We start from the raw sequence: 25,726 nt of genomic DNA on the forward strand, positions 1-25,726 counted from the left end.
TATAATAAGGAATAATAATAAATACTACGTATAGAACGGCACCTCTCCACTCCCCACCAGCGTCTGAGCTAGGCTTACCTTATCCCCCCTCGAACATAGTTTAGACTTGAATCGTATGGTGTCAGACGTCACACACACAGATGCGCGTGTAGGAAAACGTCAATGTGCGGTGTCTGTGTAAAACGAGGTTGTTTGTAAGAAGTGTCCTGGGTGTGGTGTTAGGAACATAACCATAGAATAAAGAATAACATAGCGCAGCTCACCACCGCTAATTGTTTTTTTTAAAGAGAATTTTCAATGGGTTTATTATTAAATTGTTATACCTCCTTAGCGAATGTTAATATTTCCTCACAGAAGATTAAAAAGTAAAAGGAAGCACTTTTAATAAATGAACACAGATTCTATTAGGAATGATGTAAAAGGACGCCCGATACTCATCGAGAGCATTCGTTTATAGATGATAATGATAGAAGGAACTCAGTGATCCAAATCGTGAGACAATCTAACACACCATCTTAACCCTTTCACGGACAGAGATCATGGGTCATTGATGGTTCATAATAGGTAATATGACACCTTGGGATCGGAACGTCATTAGACGTTCTGTCCTTGAAAGTGTTAAACACAATTGGATCGTGTAACTAAGTTCAATATAAATTATAAAATTCTGATTACTAAATAAAGACAGATCTAAAACTAACGAAAAACATTTCTTTTTTTCTATTTAACTTATTTGTGAATTTTAATCAAGAAAAACTTTCACGCATGATGCCGATTCAAACACCGTCGGATGCATTTTCTATCAACTCGGATGCAATTTACGTTTAAGGCATCTTTTACCTGTACTTAATACAGGGATCACCAATTAGGTCAATTGCGGGTTCGTTTAAACAGAAACATGTTCACCTGTAGCGGTCCGTTTAGGAGACGACTAGCAACCAAGATCATTTCAAGATAAATTATGAAATTCTGATTACTAAATAAAGACAAATCTAAAACTAACGAAAAACATTTTCATTTTTCTATTTAACTTATTTGTGAATTTTAATCAAGGAAAACGTAATAATACGTCCGACATTTTATCCCGTTTTCTATCACGTCACAGTGTGCTTTTTCATACAACTTCCATAGTAATTTTGTGTTCACGTTAAGTAAAAACTAGCCTATTGCTTATCGTTGTGTTGCAAATGCTGCTAGAACCCGAAAATCCCGCTTTCGTAAATGCATTTTAATTAGGTTTCTTTCCGACTACTGCAAAAAAAAACCGAAATGCACCGAATATCGTCATTGCCAATTTAAAAGCTCTTATGTGTCGCCCTCGCCAAATTTCTTCTTTTTTTTTGTCAGAATCGAATAGTACTCCTAAAATATTCAGTTCAAACTCTTATGTATGTAAATATCAATCATAAAAACAATCATAACAGTCATAAAAAAAATTCAAGCGTTAGTTTCTTTTAATTTCTGTAAAATTTACATGCACATAATAGATTTTTTTATATTATTACTTAGTCTTAGGACGTCCACCGCTTTACCAATAAAAACTAAACAAGTGTTCACCACTTGACAGCCAAACGGAATTGTATGCACTTATAAAATAATTGGATTGAACCTTGCTTGATAGAACCTAGTTATTTTCTAAGCGGTCACAGTCATAACATAACATGACAAATACTTTATTGCACAAACAGGAAAAAACAAAATACAAAACAAAAGAGAAATAGAATTAGTACAATAGGCGGCCTTATTGCTAAGTAGCAATCTCTTCCAGGCAACCTTTAAGTATATGAGATATTGAATATTATGTAATATAGCGGGATAGTGCAGCATGGGAATACTTGTACATATAAAAATACACTTTCACAGTCATATAAATATTGGAAATCATTGCTTCGGAGTAGTTCGAAGCAGCCGACTGTTTATGGCTGCTACTTTGAGAGGAATATTCCATAAAAATTGATGAAAAAATATCGCCTTAACGAATGCTCCCGGTGTGTCCCGTCCTTAGGTCGAACACAGATGTTTGGTGAGTCGGCGTAATGGGTTACTCTGTGAAAGATAATTTTCTCTACCTTTTGCCTGCTCTATAGTTTCTGACGTTATTAGAACTCGTTTTATAGGTATTAAACTTACTTTTTAACGCTTAAAATTTCTTGGGTTATTAAATAAGTATTAGGTTTTTATTATAAAATCAATTTTCTGCAAAACTTAAGGGCACAAAAAACTTTCAAAGAGAAAGAAACTTGAATGTTTCCATATTCAGGTGAAAATAAACTGAATAATGAACCTTGGAAAGTACGACTTTGTGTATTATGCAAATTTTTCAACAAACCAAATCAATTGCATTCCCAGGCATTCCCTCTTCTACATCAAACGGCACTCCGTTTTCATATTGAATACTGCCTAATATGAAATTCATATTAGATCCGATTAAGCCATTGATCCTCAATTAATATCCTCCTGGAGCACGGGATTTCTATCAAAATTAGTTTCGTGTTTACTTTACGGGAAACATTTTACGATATTGAATGAAAATTTTAATCTCTCGCCTACGTACAGGCTACTTAACTCACTACTAGGTACTTACCTACTTTTTCATTAATAACAAGAAGAAATTATGAATGAAAATAAAATATGAAATGAGTAAGTATCGTAGGATCCGTTAAAACAAGAGTCATTATCTGTGAAATTGGGAGATTGTGAATGAAAGAGTGTTTATTGTACGATAATGTTTACAAGGTTATTCAGGTAATACGTTGGATTTTGTATTTTTTTACGGGTAGTTTTTGTGGCAAGAGCTCTGGGTATTGCAGTTTAGAGTGCACCCGTCATATTGTAGAAGCATTTGTAGGTACCGGACGTGTACATGTAGCGGGCGCCCGCAGCAGGCGCGGCGGTCGCATCCGCGTCGATACCAGCCCACCAACACAACCAAGCGGGGCTTTTTCTCTTGCCAAAATTTGCACAAACGACTTGAGGGTACTGCGCGAGGGCTCACCAGCGCACACCCTCGCGCAAGCTGGCCAGTCGACATTGATCGCTGGCACGGAACCCGCGCGCGTACGTTACCGCACCCTTGGCGCAACAGGCCGAACCTAACCGTCTCTTTCTAAAGTAAACGTCATCTTGACGTTAGTCTCTGAGTGGGCGTCCGGGGGCGCAGACGGTCCTCAGCCGTCGGGACTGTCCAGAGAACGCCGGTCGCGTGATTCGTCGGCTCCTTAACCCTTAACTGTGATAACAAACACCAAAGTACTTAGGTAGGAGGTGCGTACGCGCCTGTCTTCGTGCTGATGATGATGCCGTGCGGCCCGCGCGACCGCTACTTGTTTATCTTGCTGGCCATGGGTGTGGTTCAATGGCATCACTCGAGGGTGCTCGTGGGAGGAGGGCGGTCGCCAAGTGATGCATGCTCTGGTAAATAGATGCCCCCCATTCTGCGTTGGATTCTGCGCGGTGCATCTGAAACACATGCACTTCCAGTAGTATGAGGGGTTTCTATCGGCTTCGGTAGATGTCGCTGCGGTGGCCTGCCCGCTCCAGTCGTGGCACGTGAAGCTGTCCCGCGGACGTATGCAACCTCGTGATAATATCGACCACTGCGGCAGTGAAGCACACTTTAATTATTACATGAATCGTAACGCTCGTGCAGCAGCGCGAAGTTCGGTTTTACGCTAAACCGGTGTGAGTGTGTGTTACTATCTCGGATTATAACCTCCATGTCGGTACGTAAACTCCAACTCTGAAACAAGAAGCAAAGCGATCAATAAACGGGGCGCAGTGTTTTTCAGTTTTAATCTTACTGTTAAAGTTCTTTTAATTCCCTTAGGTATGTTTCATACATAAAACAAGAGTAGGCATAAAAGTAGGTGAACTGATTTTTTTTATGTGCCTTCCGGCTTTTGGGCACGTCATGAGAAAACAAAATATTTATACGCAAAAGAAAAATTGTTTGACAGTAAAAATCTCGCTAAAATATGATGGAAAAAATAAAGAAGAGTTTCGGGGTAAAATAGGTACTATATGACACATAGATGTAATAAATAACGATTTCAGCCAACGTAAATTAAATAATAAAATAAGGAACCAGAAAAAAATAATTTTGAATTAAAAGGTAACTTACTTATATTATTGAGGATATATTTTGGGAAGAGTAAACAATCTGCAGGGGCGTTTCCATGACGTGGCTGTTGGGCGCACCTAAGCTTTCCATCGCCCTGGCGAGTTTTCCTACGTGACTAGTTTTTTTTTTTTTTTTCACCATCTGAAACAGACATTGGTTGCATCAAACTACTAGATATCCTCTGTGACTGGTTAGTGAAAATGTCATGACGTCAAAAATGCTTCGGCGTTTTGGTATTGGGTACCTATGTGCTAATGTTTGTGAAACTTTATAATCTGTGGACAGTGCGGATGCAGGGAAGTGTTTTAAGTTATTTTAATTAGTTTCAGGCTGGTTTGAGGGTTCTGATTTTGAAAGTGTTTCTATGCGTAATCCGGTCCTGCATTTTTGCATGATTTTCTAGACTGCTAGGACTCTTATATAGACTGGATTTGATCGAATGACGAGCAAGTACTGTCGCTAATAATAAAAATATTTAACATCCTAACATAACATAGCACCCCCAAAGGAGTGCAGGCGTGTTGGTATGGATATAATGAAGTGGCGTATACAGGGTGTTAGTGACATCGTAACGAAAACTGAAGTGTAATTCAGACCATGATTCTGAGTAGATATCAAGTGGAATTTTTCGTCGCAAAATTCATGTTTTTTTTAGTTTTTTTTTTAAATTATTTTCAAATCTATACTTTCGCGATGGAAAATTCCACTTGATATTAACTCAAATTAATGAGCTGAATCATCCCTCTCAGTATTCGTTACGATGTCACTTACACCCCGTCCAAGTACATACAGGTAGCCATACAAGTTGGTATGGGTGTCAGTGACAACGTAACGAATTCTAAGGGCGATGGTTCAGACCATGATTCTGAGTTGATGTCAAGTGGAATTTCCGGTCGGAACATTCATAAAAAAGGTCTGTGTTTTTTTTATTAAGTATTTTCCGTTCCATACTTTTGCGACGGAAAATTCCACTTGATATCAACTCAGAATCATAGTCTGAATCATCCCTTAAAGATTTCGTTACGATATCACTAACAGCCTGTATACACTCACTCGTCGCCGGATATTTTGAAGTCCAAAAAAAATTGCGCCATTGAAATCCAGTAGATATAGAGGCACTTTCAAATATTCGACCTTAAAGCTAGTTATTAGTATTCGCTGCAATATAATTTGTCCATTTACCTAAAGGTACAATGCGCTATATAAAAGTATAATGATTAAGAATAAAAAAGCATTTTTTTAGTGATTATTTCTTATCCTTTTTAGTTTTGAATTACTACCTTTAGACAAATAGATGCTGTATTTTTCCGGTCTACAAAAGTAGGGCCAATTTAATAGGCGTTTAACGTTATAGTTATAAGGTTTAATTTTGCCTGGCTCCCATTTATTGTGAATCTAACGCTGTCAAATGTGATCTATTAAATTGGCCCTGTAACATAAATACTTGTCAGTACCCCGTCCTTAATTACGCCGATAGAATAGCTACAGTACAATAATGATAAGAATGGAGATGCGCAGAGTAGTGATTTTACCGAATACCGAATATTGCGACTTGACTATTAACGAACTGAATATTCGGCTAACCTATTCGGTTTCGCGCAACGACAAATACGTAATATTGCTGGAACCATCCGAGGTAATACTTCATCACTAAGAGCCACGCTCTTGTCGGCGTAGCATTATCCATTCTTGTCTATCAAAGACCAATTCCTTCACCTCCTTATATGACACGACGTTCTCCTTCTCTTTAATCTGTTCCCTGTAAGCTCTTCTTGGTCTTCCCCTTCCTCACTTTCCTTGTAGATTCCCTTTTATGATGTTTTTAATAAATTCGTCATGTCTTATTAAGTGTCCAATCGTCTTGCCTCTTCTGTCCTCAATGCCTCTGTCTGCAGGAATTGGGGCTATGCTTATTACATAACATAATATATACCCATGGCTATATCCCATTTGGGGTAGTCAGAGATACATCCATCCCGAGATGAACTAAGTACTCACACCTCACCGTGCTTTCTGTTATACCAACGTGATACGCAGTCATATCGTCATCTATAATGGTCGAGCAAACTGTACTTAAGATGAATTAATCAACTCAATCAGGACCACAGTGACTCCTATTGACTTTTAGTAAAAAAAATATTCTTATTATATTATAAACCTCCTCTTTACGCCCCACTGCTAGGTACGGACAGGCTCCCCTCAATCAATCGCCAACTATTTTTTTCGTTAGTTAGTTTTTTTGTTATTAGTTGCGTGAAAACAAAAGCCGAACCTTCCGACTACATAAAAAGTTGTCGCTAAAATATATAAATACTTTAGCTTTGCACTTCATTTTATTTTGCATGAAAAGAGACAAAAGGCACAACTTATTTCTGACAGTAATTTCTTCCAGTAGTCCTGTGAGAGTGAAAGATTAACGAGGAGAGGGCAGATAGTGTGTACAAGCATACACATTGCTACATACATAATAATACACTAATCGCAACAATTAATATGATCATCATCATCAGCCCATTAACGTCCCCACTGCTGGGGCACGGGCCTTCCCTATGGATGGATAGGGAGATCGGGCCATAAACCATCACGCGGGCCCAGTGCGGATTAATGGTTATTAACGACTGCTAATGCAGCCGGGACCAACGGCTTAACGTGCCTTCCGAAGCACGGAGGAGCTCGAGATGAAAACTTTTTTGTTTTTTTTTTGTGGTCACCCATCCTATGACCGGCCTTTGCGAAAGTTGCTTAAAATTAATATGATAAACTTACTTATATCTACAACTCACACACACACAGGTCAGGTCACAGTCACAGGTCAGGTTCCAGGTCACAGTCCCTGTGACTGTAACCTGGAACCTGACAGAGGGTAGCACTAACTGTCAGTACCTACTATTCAGACGCGGAGGACAGGAGTCCTAGTATGGCTTTGTAATAGACTACTCTGGGCGCCATCCCACTTGCGTCAGACAGAGTACTGCGGGCGGAAGGCAAGAGAGAAACCACTGCCCTATTTTTCCCTAAAAAAGTAGCATGAAAATGCTGCACCGACAAGAGCGTGGCTCTTAAATTGATGATGATGATATCTAAAAGTAATTATAAAATATACAAACATATAAATGCATACAAGTTAACGTAACAATAATACGTAGGTATTTACTAATATTTACTTACGCTTTCTGCTTTGAATTAATACATTTTTAAGTGTTAAGTCCGGATATATGTTTGAAAAAACATACTTTTTTTACTCATATCAAATATACCTACCTATCTACTTCTCATCTAACGGCATCCACGGTTCAGTGGTTGAGCATAGGATGGATTCGGATGTCGCGGTGGGGACATATCACTAAAATCACTTTCTGAGCCCTGGTTTGATTAGGACATTACAGGCTGATCGCCCGATTGTCCGAAAGTAAGATGACCCGTTCTTCGAAAGGCACGTCAAGCGGTCCTGGTTACTACTTACTGGTGTAAGTTTACAGTCGGTTCGTTAATAACCTTGACATCAGGGTTGCTGCTGTTGGAAATCCACCTCACATAAATCAATCAATCAAAAAAACTTAGACACTTCCGAATTTCAACAAAAATAAAAATAAAATTGAAATTTGAATATTAATAGGTATTAAGAATGGAAAACCTTTTAATACCCACTGTGGCAATGGCATTTATTTAGAATTCCTCTCACTCGTAATTAATATTTTTCAGATAATCCTTACGAGTTACGAGGTGTTTCAATTTTTTATGAGAAGTTTATTGTATTATTAGGCGTGAATATTTTTTTTAATAATAAGTACTTTTAGATGTCAATTTGCCATTGAATCGTAGATATTTCTTAATTTTCAATATTAACACGTTGGCGCGCGGTACCGGCTATAACCGTAATTTGGACTCACAAAATAGCACGGTACGGTTACTTCCGCAAATAATTGTAGTTCTTATAAACATTGCTACGGTCACTGCAGCCCAGTTTCGATACAATAATCACTTAGGCCACGCCCCCTTCTTTTTTAGACACAGATCCTTTTGTTGCTGTTGTCAAAATTGAGTAAAATATTTTAAGTTTCTTTAAGCCATAACTCACACATATGCAGTCTACACACACATCCACACTACGGTTATAACAGTAATAGGTGTATGCAATTTTGTTCGCCATAATACGGCTGAAGCTGTACTGAATCTTAGATTGGAGAGATGTGTTTCACAACAGTGTAAATACGGTCATGACAGCACTGCGGTTGAAGCCGTACTTTGATTCACCTGGATCCTATATTATGCTAGGTAGACACAGTACGGCTATTGCGACTACGGTTTTAGATGTACTGATCCTAAGTAAATATTTTTTCGATATTACCCTCATCAGTACGGTATATGCAGATTACTGTCATAGATGTTACTATCGTTATGTAGTGTTTTGATTTCTCATAAATTTAACAGTACGGGGTCGATAATTACTACTGCTAATTTACGAAAAACTACCGCGCGCCAACGTGTTAATAAAATCCACTGATTAAGCTTCTCTCATATTCAACCACTGTGCAATATAAGTAGGTACACTAATTTGCAACGAGGGGCTTTCCAGGCTAAGTTCACCAAACACAATACAGATGGCGTTGTACAGCTTTAACGTCAAAATTACCTATTTTTTCATTACTCTGGTACATAATTATTCCAAAATACAATGTAATGCCGGAAGCATATACTATAAAATAATTGTTCCTTGATATTAGGATCACTTTTGTATAGAATTATTTTGCTGCCTATATCCTCCTAAGGCCCGGATTTCCAGACACAATAGTTAAACAATGGGATTAGTACTACTAGTAAGGCCGTGGGCCTTAGGAGGATATTGCATTTTATCATATTAATAAGAAGGTATTAACACCAGCTTGTACAAGTAATTAAAAACCTACACTGTGGATATTTAGATCCGAAATAAATGATTTTGAATTTGAATGGCTTCTCTTTATTTTGATCAGGAAGACATATGTAATTGTGCCTGGGTGTAATAAAAAAAAAAGATAAAAGATGCATATTTTGTCTGTTATCCATGAAATTTGAAGGTTAAACGAAGGAAAATCTGTACAGCGCCATCTATATTGTTTTTGAGGAACATAGCCAGGAAAGTCCCTCAATGACTTTTAATGAAATAGGGCCTGTAGCGTACGGTAAACTTGGGCCAAGTTGGGCCCTGTGCCGAGGTTTTTCTTGCAGCTTCTTTTCCCCGGCTATACAGGTTGTGAGAAGCTGCAGTAGTTTTAGGCGGATGAGACGTTCGTTATGTAAAATTGACGATTCAAAGTGTAACTATGTTACCTACTGAATAAATATATTTTTGAATTTGAATTTGTACCTAGTCAGAACTTTCAGGCAGGGGTATTACAGAACCTCGTATCCGAAACCGAAATTATTGGATATACTGTCGATACCCTTACCATAGAATAAGGAATAATACTACGTATAGAACGGCCATTCTCAGCTCCCCACCAGCGTCTAAGCTAGGTTACCCTCCCCCCCCCCTCGGATATAGTCTTGAATCGTGATGGCTACGCGCGTACCATTGTTTTTAAGTATATTTAATCAGTTTAATTTATATGTTCGAATTTTGAAATTGGACACCAACGTTCTTTCGTCTGATTCGAATATTGGATCCCACAGTAATTGCCCGCACCGCCGGCGCGCCTTTGTGGCGCCTATAAATATTTATTTTTCATGGTGACTGTTCATCAAAACATGCCAATAATTTGCAATAAAATTGAACTTAGGCTAAGTGCTCAATATAAAAATAATGTGAATGCAATTAATTAGTTTGAATTGTAAGTCAAGTGTAAAGCCTGTTTATATTGTGAACTTTCATTGTTAAACATTTTTATTGAATTTTAATTGAATTAACTGATGCTGCCTGTAGCTACCTAGGTAGGTAGAAGAGAAAGAAGCTTTTCAGTTTAAGAAGAATTCAATAAGACCCAAATCTATCAGTAAGTGATGACGGTTAAATTCACACACACAGTTGCGTGTGTACGAGAACGTCAATGTGTAGTGGCCCCGATTCCTGCAGACACCGCCTAATTTTATTTTAAGTTATATCCGTCATTTTCATATATGTCGAAAAGGAAAGAGACGGATGATTCACAGCTCTTAATTTTAGGAAGAATGAGTAAATGAATGAATAACCCGGGCGAATCAAAAAGGTACGTCGCTGGTATGCAATCCGTTTGACGTGCTGTCTACTTAACTGTGTCGGGTTATTGACTGATGTAAAATTTTTAGACGGCTGTTTTAGATTTGTGCATAAAATTGACGTGTGTTCCATAAATTTTATGCTTGTCGATTACCCGTCCTTTTCCTTCTCGGCGGATAAGAAAATGACAGATATAACTTAAAATAAAATTAGATGGTATTTACAGGAATTAGCACCAGTGTCTATGTAAAACGAGGTTGTTTGTATGAAGTGTCTGGTCTGTGCCGTTACCAAGTAAAAGATATGGGTAATTCCGGATTGGGGACACAAATGAGGGACTTTCCAGGACACGTCCCTAATAAAAATATAGATAGTGTTGTATAACGCTTCTTTGTTTAACCTTCTAATTTCAAGAATTTCAGACATAATGCATCTTTTGTCTGTTCGAGGCGATGCACAGTGTCGCGAGCCCATACAAAAGTTTACGAAAAATATTTAGATAATAATTTTGCAACATGTTGTGGATATTTAGTGTTTTAATAATAAAATAATATTAAAAAAGGTTTTTACGATGGAAGTTAGATAAAAAAATGCTATTTTTAGCCACTTTTTTTTTTTTTAATAATAAGGTTCTAAATAATCGATAATATTTTTGTTACGAATAGATGATATTAAAGGGTCTGATATTATAAGCATCATGACCATTAAATCTTTGTTACATTTTTCTCTAGAAGATTTACGCGTGTGATGCTTGCGTGAAAATTCTCGAGTCTTTATGTCTGCCTTCTAAGGCATCTTCAGAAAATTGACCAATAGGCAACGGCAAAGATTAAATTACTTCAGCTCCATGAATGAGAACCTTATGTATGGACATCGGCATGTAATACCAAGAATGATTCTGCTTGTCATCGTGCTCTAGAAATCACGTTGCAGCCGAGTTGTTTTGAATCTTTGGTTTATTCCTCTGATTGTTACAAAATTATTCAGTTATAGTATTTATATAGGTGGTGGTATATATTTGTGTTTACGTGGTAAGTGTTGTGTGTATGTAATTTCGTATTTGTCCTTAAAATGGGGGACGATCCTCCTCCGGGAGGAGGTGGTATTCCACCTGACTTAGAGATGACTCCTCAGACTTTTTTACAAAGTCAAGGGGAGCTTTCTGGTTCTCAGAGATCCATGAAACGCCATGCGGAATCGGAAATCGGTAATCCTACGCCCAAGAAAAATATATCTCCGTCTGCCTCTGTTCAGGACGTTTATACTGTTCCGGAATTTGCTGGCGAGAAACTTAAATACACTGATGCTGACCAGGGGCCCTTCTCTGTGCATGTCACCAGGATGGAAAGTGATCCTTCAGCGGGACTTACTATTAGGGTTCTTAAATTTGCCCAACTTATACATAGAAATAACATACCAGGTATAGTCAATGGAGGAGTAAACTCTGTGGGACGCAACCGCGTCTCAGTTGAATTTGCTTCTTCCTCAGCTGCCAACAACTTTGTAACCAACCCTTTGCTTGCTGAGAACAAGTTATGTGCCACCATCCCACAATTCCAAGTTTCCAGAATGGGAGTTGTCAGGAACATACCAATAGACTGGACTCTGGAGGAGCTTGTTTCAGGTCTTCAGTACCCCTCCAATTGTGGCCAAGTTATTAAAGCTAGGCGTCTAAACTCCAAGAAAATTATTGATGGATCCGCTACGTGGATTCCTTCTAACACGGTCGTCCTGACGTTTTTAGGACAGTCATTGCCCCAAAAAGTTTATTGCTACCATACTTCCCTTCCCGTTGATGTTTACCATCTGCCCACAATCCAATGCAGAGGTTGCTGCCGATTTGGCCATATCAAAGCTCAATGCCGATCAAAAGCCCGCTGCTTCAAATGCTCACAGCCCCATCTTGGTGAGAGCTGTAATATCCCAGATGAACATGTGACCTGTTTACTCTGCTCTGGTAATCACAAAGCCACAGACCCAAGGTGCCCTGAACACTCCAGGCAAAAGGCGATCAAGATGGTCATGTCTGAGGAAAACATTTCATACTTAGAAGCCTCCGCCCGGTTTTCCACTGTGAGGAGACCATTTGCCGAAGTTGCCTCTCAGCAACCTCCTAAACTTTCACAACCAGCTTTCTTCCCTCCCTCTCCGTCTTCTCCGTCCTCGAGTCAAAATCCCACCACCTCGTATCGTAAAACCGTATACCGGGAACGCCGACCTCCACCAGAATTAGGTAGGTCTTATGATGTTCAGGCTCACTCTGACATAACCCGTTCTCCCATATCCTCACAACCTAATGGTTGTGCCTTCCCTCCTCCTCCCGAGTCTACTCCTCTCCTTACTCCCAATGACAACCTCATAGAGCTGTTGGTTTGTTCCTTAATTAATATTATTTCTAAGTTCTCGGACTCTTTACCGAACAATGTCGTATCTCTATTGAAGCAATTCATGTCAATGTTAATAAATAAAAATGGCGGGTCACTGTCTCCTTCAATGGAATTGTAAAAGTATTCGATCCAAAAAACCTGAATTAATATTATTAATTAACAAATTCAAGCCGGTTGTCTGTGCCATCTCTGAGACATGGTTGAGGCCGGGCTCCATTTTTAGGATGCCTGGCTACTCCTGTATCCGGGATGACAGAGATGATGGTTATGCTGGTTCGGCCCTTCTTGTTAATAAAAATATTACCTTCTCTCAAATCCCCATCCCACCGCATGATCGTGACCTACAGGTAGTAGCAATTAAGGCTTTAAACTGTACTATTGTTTCAGTTTACTTCCCACACCCCAACTCCTCTCTTATTTCGGAACTGAATAATATCCTCTTTTCTCTCCCTGGACCATTTATAATTCTTGGCGATTTCAATGTCCACCACACTTTTTGGGGCTCTTATAAGTGTGACTCCCTGGCTCCTCATTTATTTGATCTCCTGGACAATATCAACCTGTGCGTGCTGAATGATGGCTCCCCGACGCGTAGGGTTTCACCTCTAGGTGGCTCTAGCGTGGTGGATTTGTCTTTGGTATCGCCTAGCATGGTTCTGTCCCTTTCCTGGAAGGTGTTACCTAATTGCTACGGTAGCGATCATTTCCCGATTATTATTTCCTTTCTTACCCCTTGCCCTCCGGCTAAGAACCCTCCTCCTCTCTTGAAATACCGTCTGAACAGGGCCGATTGGCAAAAGTATGCGGAGCTGGTTAATGGTAAGATCCCGTTTCTTTCCCCGATCTCTTCATCTAACTATCTTACTTGCTACGAGGAATTTACGTCGTGTATCACTTCATCCGCCGATAGCTCTATCCCTTTGAAAAACTCAGCACGAGGCAAAATATCATCGCCTCCTTGGTGGGACGCGGAATGTACGGAAAGCGTGCGTCAACGGGATGAGGCTGAGAATAGCTTTGCTGGTGATCTATCTTCCATGCAAAAATATCTGTCTTTCCAGAAGGCGTCTGCTCGCTCCAAGAGATTCCTCTCCAAGAAAAAGGTTAATGGATGGCGTGACTTTTGCGAGTCTCTTGCTCCCCGGTCTCCTGCTTCTTTGGTGTGGAAACGTATTAAATCATTCAGAAGGTATCTGTTAGACGACAGTAACTCTACAACCAATGACACGTCCACTTGGCTGCCGGACTTCTTTGACAAGCTAGCTCCCCCATCTGTTCCTTTCCAGGATTGCTTCCCTTCCTCTTCCTCCTCCTTGTCTTCTTATAATAGTTTTAACGAGCCTTTCTCATATCCTGAACTTTCCTGTGCCCTAGATAACCTTAGAGATACATCTCCTGGCATGGATGGGATCCCTTATTCTCTTATTTCTAAATCTCCAATGTCGGCGAAAATGTACTTTCTTTGTATTATTAATGAAGTTTTTATAACAGGGACTGTTCCCGACTCCTGGAAGACTCAAATCATTGTCCCAATTTTAAAACCTGGCAAAGATCCTAGTAAGTCTTCTTCGTACAGACCTATTGCCCTCTCATCCGCTCTGGCTAAGATTCTGGAGCATCTCTTAAAGAACCGCTTGGAGTGGTTTTTGGAGAACAAGGGATTATTATCTAAGTTTCAGTTTGGGTTTCGTAGAGGTATGGGCACTTTGGATAGTCTTAGCATCTTGACTACTGACATTAGGAGCGCTTTCAGCTGTGACGAACATGTCATTGGTGTCTTTCTTGACATCTCCTCTGCTTATGACAATGTCCTCCTCCCAATACTCAGGCAAAAAATGCAACAGCTGAATATCCCGGAGAGGATGGTACACATCATATGCAACCTTTACATGGCTCGTAGTATCACGGTGAGAGTGCAAGGCTCTCTTTCTCCTCTCAGAACCTTGTGGAAAGGTCTCCCTCAGGGTTCCGTTCTTAGTCCGCTACTGTTCAATGTTTACACCTATGACCTTGATAGAACTGTCCTATGCTTTAGTAGTATCCTGCAATACGCAGATGACATTGCCCTTTACGCCCGCTCCTCCTCGTTTGCGGATGCATGTTCTCGCCTTAATTCGGCACTGTACTATTTAAGCACCTGGCTAAGCGATCACGGCCTCTCACTCTCTGTCCCTAAGTGCAGCGCTGTGGTATTCTCCCGCAAGCGTGTGATCCCAGCTATAGAGCTAGTTATTGATGAACAGCCAGTGTCCGTCTATAATAAAGTGAAATTTTTAGGAGTAATCCTTGACAGCAAAATGTGTGGATTACCTCATCTTGAACACATAGCTAATAAGTGCGAAAAAAATATCAACGTGCTTAGGTCTTTATCAGGGGTCCGTTGGGGCTCCCATCCGTATAGCCAAAAGCTTTTGTACAACGCCATTATACGCAGTCATTTTGATTACGCCAGTTTCATCCTCGAGCCCTGCAACAAAACTGCTCTTTATAAACTTGACAGGATTCAGGCTAAATGTTTACGTATTATTGCAGGTGCGATGAAGTCGTCCCCTACAAATGCGCTCCAAGTGGAATGTGTGGAACCTCCACTCCAATTACGTAGACAGTATCTCTCGGATAGGTATTATTTCAACACCTTACAAACATCATCTCATCCCCTTCATAAGAAACTAAATTCTCTTTGTTTGGTAGCTAGTTCTAATTATTGGAGACATAAAGACTTGCCGCCTCTCGTCAAGTCTTTTAATAAAATCAACCCTTCTACAATACATCAGACCCCTAAGGCCACTATTTTTGAATTTCCTTATGAAAGTTTAATCTTTTGTCCTAAGGTAATACTTAATCTAGGGATAGTCAAGAACTCGCAGGGTGCTGATAAGGAGCTTAATAGCTTAGTGGAAAAAAACTGGAAGGATTGGCTTCAACTCTATACCGATGCCTCTAAATTATCTGATACAAGTCACGTAGGAGCTGCTGTTTGGATCCCTAAATTTAATATCATCCTAAATTATAAATGCCCGGCTAGCTGCTCCATTTTCACAGGTGAGTCCATTGCCCTTCTAGAAGCTGTCTCCTATGTAGAATCTCACAAATTGAATAGATCAATCATTTTCTCGGATTCCCTTAGCTGTTTGCAAGACCTTGTAAAATTGCCTTTTCACTCTAGAGAAAATTTTTATCTCACCCTTAAAACTAAGGAAGTTCTTTATAGATGCCAAAAGAGTGGTCTAGAAATTGTCCTGGCTTGGATTCCCAGTCACAGCGGTATTCGTGGCAACGAGAACGCCGACCTATGTGCTAAAGAAGCTGCCCGCTTGGGTACTGAGATCTACAACAAGACTTTCTCCAGAGATATCCGGGCTCTCGCTAAATCACATCTATTCAAATCTTGGGATGAGCTTTGGCAAACATCTAAGCAAGCAAAAGGTAAACTTTACGGACTTATCCAGCCTTCTATACCTATTAGACCTTGGTTTTTTAAATTTAGAAACTTTGATAAGTGGGTTACCTCTGTGATTATCCGTCTCCGTCTGGGTCACGTGTGCTCCCCTGTTTTTCTGGCTAAGCTACGGATCCGAGATCACTCCGTTTGCGAATGTGGTGATGAGGATGGCACTGTTAATCATCTATTTTTCTCCTGCCCTAATTTAGTTGTCCCTATGTATGATGTTCTCCCACCTTGTATTCCCCGACCTGTAAATGTCAACTTTCTCTTAACTTTAGTTTCTACCCCCTTCATTAATGTCCTTTGTACGTTTATTAAACGGAATAATCTTAAATTGTAAATATTGTATGCTAATGTATGTGCTAGTCCATGTGTAATATAAGTATAAGTATGTATATATAATTGGTCCAAAACTAAAAAAAAAAAAAAAAAAAAACTTGCGAACGAAAAATGGTGGCGGGCCTATACTACGTGTGTTTCTAACCTATATGTCTGTGAAGTTAATTAACAATCGTGTTGTCTTTATTTTTAGGGAACTTCTGGACTACATCATTGGACTTCCCACCGAACAGTCTTCAATATAATTTAAATGTACCTACCGACTATTTTTTTTTAATTGTTTTTTAATTTTTTTTTATTTTTTTTCTTCGGTACCTTGACGTTGGCAGAATCATCGTTTCTAAACGATGCAGCCATAAACTTTAAAAAGTGAAGTGAAGTGAAGTGAATACCAAGAATACAAACTCATGTATAGGGTTTTAGTGTTAGCAAGTAACTGTTTGGATTTTTCTAAATTGGTTTTCTTGCCACTTGACAATATTCTGTTAATCATAGAAAACTTGACGATTAGATTTTTATCAACTCCTGTGATTTCAGAGTTTAGTTGTGGATGTCTAAAGAATATCCGAGCAGTATTACCGTCATTTGTCGACCCATATTCAGGCTTAGGCTTGTCAACGAGAAGACCCATTTTTTCTTTAAACTCATTTTGTATCCTTTTTTTATTATTTTAAATGTTAATTCGGCAAATGTTAATTCACTGGGATCTCTGCCTTCTACTAAGTCTGCAACTCTCCGCTTCTAAAAAGCTAGATTTAGTTCGTTGAAGTCCTTGCATGGCCTTCCTCGTTTTGAACTATGAACCTGTGATGCGTCTATGGATTGTTTACTACGTAGGTAGCTAATATCGTCTTCTCTTAACTTAAAAGCATTGTTGAAAAAGGCAGTATATTTTTTTCTTAATGTTATTTCACTTCTGTAAGATACTCTCCAATAATTAGCTACATTTAAACAAAACAGTCAGTGACTTTCGGAAACTTGACTGAATATAGACAGGAGATTCTTCCAATTCGTAAACCTCCAAAACATACTTGAATAGTTGCGGAATTTTGCTTGTTGGGTCAGCTTGGAACCACTTCTCAAACAATTCATTATTTAGTAGCTGGTAACCTATTGTAAACAAAAGTTAATAAATCAAGAATGTGCAAACAAAAGCAGATCAAACTTTGTCAACAGTAAATATACACTTTAGGCTATACAATATCAAAAAATTATCGACATGATTTGACATGATTTTTTTTAAATGCATCTCGAACCTAAAATTAATTCTTTTTTTGCCAAAACTAAGAAATGGTGAAATCTTACTCATTGCTTCCGAGAATTTTGCACTTTGATCACTTAGTAGATCAGTATAAACACCAATTAATAAAATAATAACAATAAAACAATTGAAATCCAACTAATACCTCAACAAAACAACCACCGAACACAGTAGAAATTCGTTAAACAATTTTATGATACGTCAACATACCAATTAATGAAGCTATTTTTCTAAAGATTATAGAGGATACATCAATTAAAATATTAAACTTGTGTGCTATGGGTATTTGAGATAGTGTTACCATAATTAGAATATCCATTTTTGAAAAACGATAATTTAGATTTTTCGTAAAGGGACGCGACACTGTGCGATGGTTGCTCCGGTAAATAAAACCTCTTCGAAATGTTAAATGGACTGTATTGAAATTCATCATCAGCCGTATGACGCCCACTGCTGGGCATAGGCCTCCCCCAAGGATCTCCACGACGATCGGTCCTGCGCTGCCCGCATCCAGCGGCTTCCCGCGACCTTCACCAGATCGTCGGTCCACCTTGTAGCGGGCCTACCCACTGAGCGTCGTGTATTGAAATTAAAAACTAGGAAATATTTACATAAGTAGCGAGATATAAGAAAACATGCCTCGTCGGCAAAGTCCGTGGCGTAAGTCCTGTATTGCCATAGCAAAATAAATATTACAGTAAAATTTATTATTATTAGACTTTGATGTTGCCAACATTGTCTTTGTTTTTCACACAACATTTACCAACCTTTATTGTTCTGATCATAATAAAGTAACGCAATATTAAGTAACAAGATAATTCTATACAAATCTGATCCAAATATCAAGTGACATTTTCTTTTATACGTATATGGCGCTGTCATTACTATACATTGTGTTTTTGAATAATGGTTTACCCGAGCGATGAGAAAATAGGTACCTAATTATCACGTAGAAGTTAAGTAGCGCCATCTATTTTAGTTGTGGGTAACGTCGCCTAGAATGTCCTTCGTTGTGACACGAAAACATGGATCAATTATTATTGTGGAAAGCACACAGTTGATTTTGGCGAGTAGACCTTCCCACGATTAAAATTTATTTTATTCAAATTTAAAATAAGTATCTTTATTCAATCAACCTGAGGGCCCCCGAACCCCCTCCGTTAGATTGAGGGGACGCCTGTGCCCAGCAGTGGGACGTATATAGGCAGTTATTTGTATCTTTATTCAGTTGGTTACATTTTGAGTCGTATTTTCTTTTTAACTTAGGTATGTATATATTTTTTGTTGAATAAACCGTCCGCCCTTTTTTAATTAAAAAGGTGAAAATTGTATTATATTCCCGAGAACTATTACAACCCTCTGAGGTCTAGATTAGTCAGGAAATTAACCAGCTTTTTGTATAAAAGAAAAAGAAACCGACCGCTGAAAGCCGGGAAAGCTCCGCCGCAGATAAAAATAAAAAGAAAACGACCGCGCGCGGGTCCGCTCGGACAATCATGGTTACGTTAGAGTAAGCAGTCAAGTAACCAAATTAAATCTCCTTTGATAAATTAAATTCTCCTTTCTTATTTATAAAATATATTTTATTCACATTTTAAACAGTAACATAACAAAACATTTATTTAGAATAGAATATTATGTTTATTTATCAAAAACTTAAACTTGTATACATTACTGACGGACCCCGCACTAGGGAAACCCAGTATCGCGGAGGTCCTGAACATTTTGTTAGTAGGTAAACACTTTTAACGTACCTGCGTGCTAGCTTTTCATAGTAGTAAAATTATAACATGATATTGGCCCCGATTCCTGCAGACACCTCCTAATTTTACTTTAAGTTATACCTGTTATTACAGGTATAACCCTGTAATTTTTTTATCTGCTTAAAAGGAAAAGGACGGATGATTGACAGCTCTTAATTTTAGGAAGAATGATTTCAGCAAATGTCATACAAAATCGGATAAATTTACACTGCAGATTAGGCTATGGGTTAGCTATGTCCCTTTCTCGTATATTTGAGTATAAAAAATTAAAAGCTACTTTGTCTATCTAGTGAATAAAACGCACTTTTCCACACTGTTGTTACTCGACAGCCACCGAGCCCCCTTTTTCGTGCTGGAGAAGTGAAAAACATTTATTTTCTAAGAAATACTATAAAGTCAAGACAGCAAAACGACTAATGAGGAAACAGCGAATATATTTTTTTATTTTCCATTTTATAATTGGTAGGTAGTGTATATTTTGCTTCACTACAAATGATCATGCGTGGAATATTTTTCCGTTGCCATACCACTCTGTTAAATAAGAGTAGAACCGGAGGAGGTAGGTCAAGCATTGGATATAACCCTTTTTTCAACGTGACTTATTGTTATTGGCCAGAACAATTGGGGAACCCTGAGGACTCTCAATTGGCAAAAACTAAAACATGTCTCAGGGATAGTAACATAATTATTATTATACATCAATGCCCCAGGGTAGACAGGATACTTAGCTGGGCACGAAAGTAGCCTCAGGGTATATTAAAAACAAGAAGAAAATAGATAATTGAAAATGTTCAACTTAAATAGTAGTCACCTGTGTGTCATATTATTATATACCTTCCGCAAATAAATGAAAGATACTTTTTTTAATGTCACCTACCGTTCTTTTGAGTTCATTGAACTAAGTTGTTATCAAAACTATACCACCACCGCAATTCTATAACAGCGCAATTCTCTAAGGGCGCATGCGCGGCTTACGTCAAGATTAATCAATGAATTGTAACCTTGACGCTAAACGCATGTGCGAGTTATGACAATATGTTTGACAAAATATATTATAGATACGTGATAATGATAAGATACGAAATAAAGCACAGATTCCTAATATTCATCAGAGTACTATCTACTTACACAAGAAACAATTTGTTTCACAAACCTTATTCTTAAGGCTAAATAAAAAATAAACTAATGCTCTTTGCGCGTAGTTAAACCGGCTGTCAATTCTAAAATTCCGCGTTCGTATTACGCATGCGTCATGTCTAACTGAAAGCTGATAGGTCCGCCTTCAGAGTAGGGGTAGGCGGGAAATTTGAAATTCTTATATAGGCAAATACAAACAAAATAGAGCGTTCTATTTTAGCCCCAATCGATAATTTCGTTATGAAATTAGTAAAATATGAAGTAATAATATTTTCCGGTCAAGTAGGTAACTTAATGTTTCGGATAGATGGCGATACAAGGAGTTTATATAGGTACAAATTGAACAAAAAAAATTAGAATGAGGGCTTGACGGCGTAATAGTTAGTACGCTCGTCCCGGCTCGACGACGGATTTGGGTTCGAGTCAAAAATAAAATCGTTTCTTCAATGAGATCAGTTCTCTGTGTACATTTTCATGGGTTTATTTTATTGAAGAATTTAATGGTTTAGTTGGACATGTTTAGCTAAAATGAATTCGGCATATATGTCGGTAGACTCAACACTGAACACTGCAAATAAATAACAGCGAATAGGCACTTACTTAACGCTAATATCAACCTTTTTTCTCAAATACAATATACACAGCATTGTCTAGATCTTTGTGTCTAAAGATGGGCAATCTACCCGGTATATTGAGAAAATTCCTAATTAAAAAAATAACTGGTAAGTTTACCATCTATATAGAAGGGTAAATAAGTCAAATCAAATCAAAAAAAAAAAAAAAATCATGGGTAAATCATTATACTTAAATGGGAATTAACTCAAAAAACAATACGATATTTGTGTCGTAGGCGCAGACATTGCAAATTTCCGCTTCTCTCGCCCCTCGCGTATTTCAGCTACTTGAAACAAGGAACATTATGCGAGAAATAAAAAAATAGGAGTCTATTTGGCTGTGTCGTCCACGGAACAGAACAATTTGTTTGCATTGCGCACTTACTTTTATATGCGCAAATTTCAAATTGCAATATTGCTTTCTTAGATGAATTGCTTCTATGTGGCCATTTTAAACCCCCTGTTTTTTTTATTAAAGGGTGCTTACGTGGTTTTCATTTTAAGGCGACGGTACGGAGATGGAGCACACCAGCGCCCTCCTGTCAATGTTAACAAAGTACCATCCATGTCGACCCATACATTCGACGCGTACTTTTATTTTTTTTAAGATATTGCACCTAGCGAATGTGATTCAATTGCAGAATTTGCAGAGCGTATGTTTTTTTTATCCTTAAATACTTTTTAACAGCGTTTTATATTTTAGGAATAACGAGTTTTCCTCTAAATTAAGTTTAATCATAAAGGTGTTGAGGAGATTTTTTTTTGTATCACTACAAACACTGCTTAGTTTGAAAAATGTTTAAATTCATAATATATAAACATGTCATAGTTTTGTGAAACTTTGCGTTTTATTTTATGTTTTTTGACCGTCAAGGGCGTGGACCACTCTTCACCACGTTGCTTCTTGTAGAAGCCCATCTGTTTGAATCTTACAAATCTTCGTAACGGGTTCAGAATACCGGCAAAGTGTAAGTCCGAGGCCATAACTACAAATATTCAGGCCTAACAAAAGCATAACTACAAAAAATCAAACATAACTACAAAAATAGGTGCAAGAAACATACAAGGCACTTGTGCATTTAACTTGTAAAAACAAAACATATAAATACATAAAAAAAAACCATAAAAATATAGATAGAATGACATCTCGACCAGACACAATGTAAAATCTAAAATATTGTATCTGGTATCCCACCAGATGAGAGGTTAAGCAGCACAACACTTCTGTGGTCAAATATGCGACTTAAAAGTCTCCATCCCAAAATTAGGTCGATTCAGCGTACAAAGATCAGCTAAGCTGAGGCCAGAAACTTCGTACTCAATGTTTCGAATAGATGGCGCTGTAATAGTCTACTTGTCAAGTTAGTCAAATGAGATACTCCTTACGAAACGTCAAAACGAAAGTTTTCTTCGGAGTTCGTATGGAAACACTGTCCTGTGACGTCATCAATAAAAGCGGGCAAACGGCGTACTCATTGTTACTTAATTCATAAATAAAATTCGAGAATAAGTCAAAAAATAAAATGAGATTGATTTTTGATCGTTGTAGACTGGCTTTTGTTTCTAGATAAGAATTTTATAATTTATCTTTGACCTAGTCAAATAACCAATTCGCGGGGATAGTATGAGGAGATGACGGGTCCTCATCTTTTCTAGTGATGGTTGACCAGCTCGTCCCGGTTTGACAAGAGCTGCTGGTTCGGATCTTATCCGAGTTAGATATGCCCAAGTATTTTTGTAGATTTCCTTTAATCCTAGATAGATATATAGATAAAATCTTTGTTTAGGTTTAAGTTACTGGCCCCGATTCCTGCAGACACCGCCTAATTTTATTTTAAGTTATATCCGTCATTTTCATATCCGTCGAAAAGGAAAGGGACGGATGATTCACAGCTCTTAATTTTAGGAAGAATGAGTAAATGAATGAATAACCCGGGCAAATCAAAAGGTACGTCGCCGGTATGCAATCCGTTTGACGTGCTGTCTACTTAACTGTGTCGGGTTATTGACTGATATAAAATTTTTAGACGGCTGTTTTAGATTTGTGCATAAAATTGACGTGTGTTCCATAAATTTTATGCTTGTCGATTACCCGTCCCTTTTCTTCTCGGCGGATAAGAAAATGACAGATACAACTTAAAATAAAATTAGATGGTATTTACAGGAATTAGCACCACTATATGGATAATTATACTAATGTGTTCTGGCAAACTTGACAAAGGTGTGACAGGTACCAGCCTATAGGAAATGAAATGAAATAAAATTTATTCGCTCTAGAGTGGTACAAAAGATCTTAAATATATATTATATCAAAAACAGTCCATCACTCAACCATACAGCGTGTGAATATTAATATTAAATAATTTATAGTTAAAGGAACAATTTATCTTTAATAAATCTGTCTTAAAAAAATACTACTATAATCCCTAAAGGAAGGAGTTATATTATTATTGACCCAAACAAAACCTAATATGTAGTAACATAATGTGATTTACCTGTTTAATAAGGTCCACATACCTATGTTCCTAGTTGATCGTCCCAAGATGCCAACTCGTCCCAAATGATGTAGTTTTATGACTCTGTGAGCGGCCGAATAGATGACCCTGGAATTCAGAAAAAAAAACAATTTAATAGAATCATTTCTCAAATCATACGCGCACAATGTAATCACAATTCTTGCAGCCACATATCATACGAAGTCCTACTGTGCAAGATAGCACATCTTTTTATAGAGTTTTACCTCTTTTATATAGTTTTTTATTCTTTTTTTTTTCGTGCAGACAGAAAATATAATATATTTTTACAAGAAGAACAAAAGTACACCAAAAGTCATTATCAAAATCAAAGACAATAAAAGAATAAATAAAAACTATATAAAAGAGGTAAAACTCTATAAAAAGATGTGCTATCTTGCACACCTACAATAAATCGTACATAATATTATATAAGGAATCTATTATTACCTATTTCATTGCTTAAATGTGATATACCTCAATAATAGGGTCCGCTTTAAATAAGTTGATCGTCTCAAGTTTTTAGCTCGTCCCAAACGATGTAGAATTGCTGTCTCTTTTAGTGCCAAGTTGATCACTCCTGAGTCCTGGAATTAAGTACAAAAATCGTCATTTGTCGAACTTCGTGTACGCCCATTTATTCGTAAAGCCATTATTCGCCAAGTAGCATAATAATGTACCTGTGTAATAAGGTCCGCTTTATATTAGTTGAACGTCTCAAGTAGTTAGATCACTTCTGAGACCTGGAATTAAGAACAAAGACAGTTATTTGTTGAATTTCGTGTACATAAACTCACGCCCATAATCTCTAGTGGAGTGGGCAGAGCTACAAGTAATCAGGAGAAAACTTGCAGCCAATTTTGACATGACGAAATCTTAAGATTTAAACCGTAAGGTGACAGTAGATCAGCCCATTGCCCATGTAATTGTCCATGATGCTAGAAAACTACTACCGATTTATTCGCTAAAATACTAACAACTTAGAATAACATAATGATGTACCTATGATCGTCTCAAGTTGCTAGGTCGTCCCAAACGATGTAGATTGCTGTCCATGTCAGTGGAAAGTTGATCACTCCTGAGTCCTGGAATGAAGAACAAAAATAGTAATTTGTCGAACTTTGCGTACATACACACACGCCCATGATTCATAGTGGAGTGGGCAGAGCTATAAGAATTTAGAATATAAATAAATCTGTAGACAAATTGCAGCTAATTTTAATACGAAGCCGTTATAGTAGCTAAGAGTAAGATAATGATGTACCTGTATAATAAGGCCCCCTTAATAATAGTTGATCGTTTCAAGTTGCTAGGTCGTCCCAAACGATGTAGATTGCTGTCCCTGTCAGCGGAAAGTTGATCACTCCTGAGTCCTGGAATTAGGAACAAAAACAGTTATTTGTCGAAATTCGAACATAAACACGCACTCGTAATTCTAGTGGACTGGGTAGAGCTACAAGAATTCAGAATATAAATATATTAGAAGACTGATTGCAGCCAATTTTGACACGAAGTCCTAAGATGGAACATCGCCACGTAATGGTCCGTGATGTTAGAAAACTTTTATTAACTGCCTATATACGTCCCACTGCTGGGCACAGGCCTCCCCTCAGTCAACCGGAGGGGGTTAGAAAACTATTACCCATTTATTCGCTCTAATACTAGCTTAGAGTTAGATAACGATGTACCTGTTTCGTAATATCCGGCGATGTTCCTATTAGATCGTCCCAAGCTGTCTAAAACGATGTAACTTATACCTCTTGCTATCCCTGTTAGCTGACTTCAGACCCTGGAATTAAGAGCGAAAAAGAATTAATAAAATCAATTACTAAACGAAATTCTGCAATAAGTTAATACAATAATATAAATGACGATTATTCTATCAAATACAATAATATTATATTAAATATAATATTAATAATAATAATGGTGCTAATTCCTGTAAATACCATCTAATTTTATTTTAAGTTAT

The 25,726-nt window shown here is 37.9% G+C and overlaps 2 protein-coding genes across 18 annotated transcripts in view; both read left to right on the top strand.

Annotated features, from left to right (window-relative positions):
* Positions 1–25,726, top strand: part of LOC126380060 (coiled-coil domain-containing protein AGAP005037) — a 246,107-nt gene that overhangs the window by 14,977 nt on the left and 205,404 nt on the right. Inside the window, exon 1 of one of the 12 annotated variants that reach the window (XM_050029245.1) lies at positions 2,965–3,722. The exons of the other annotated variants lie outside the window; for them this stretch is intronic. The gene's annotated coding sequence lies outside the window, so the exon portion shown is untranslated. Of the gene's footprint in view, positions 1–2,964; positions 3,723–25,726 lie in introns of those variants that run through there. 12 annotated transcript variants of the gene reach the window in all.
* On the top strand, positions 11,190–16,848 carry LOC126380164 (uncharacterized). Of its 6 annotated transcripts, none has more exons than XR_007568428.1 (6): positions 11,190–11,326; positions 13,744–13,871; positions 15,215–15,302; positions 15,514–15,724; positions 15,894–16,108; positions 16,660–16,844. XR_007568428.1 is itself a non-coding variant. In XM_050029433.1 (4 exons), the coding sequence occupies exons 1-4, from the start codon at positions 13,790–13,792 to the stop codon at positions 16,752–16,754; spliced, it is 480 nt and encodes a 159-aa protein (XP_049885390.1). In that variant the 5' UTR covers positions 13,753–13,789; the 3' UTR covers positions 16,755–16,848. The 6 variants fall into 6 exon arrangements, 2 of the variants coding, with proteins under 2 accessions (XP_049885390.1, XP_049885391.1); XR_007568429.1 differs by having other exon boundaries at positions 15,939–16,108; XR_007568427.1 differs by having other exon boundaries at positions 15,514–16,108; positions 16,660–16,848.

The sequence above is a fragment of the Pectinophora gossypiella genome, chromosome Z (genome assembly GCF_024362695.1).
Source record: "Pectinophora gossypiella chromosome Z, ilPecGoss1.1, whole genome shotgun sequence".
Lineage (NCBI taxonomy): Eukaryota > Metazoa > Arthropoda > Insecta > Lepidoptera > Gelechiidae > Pectinophora > Pectinophora gossypiella.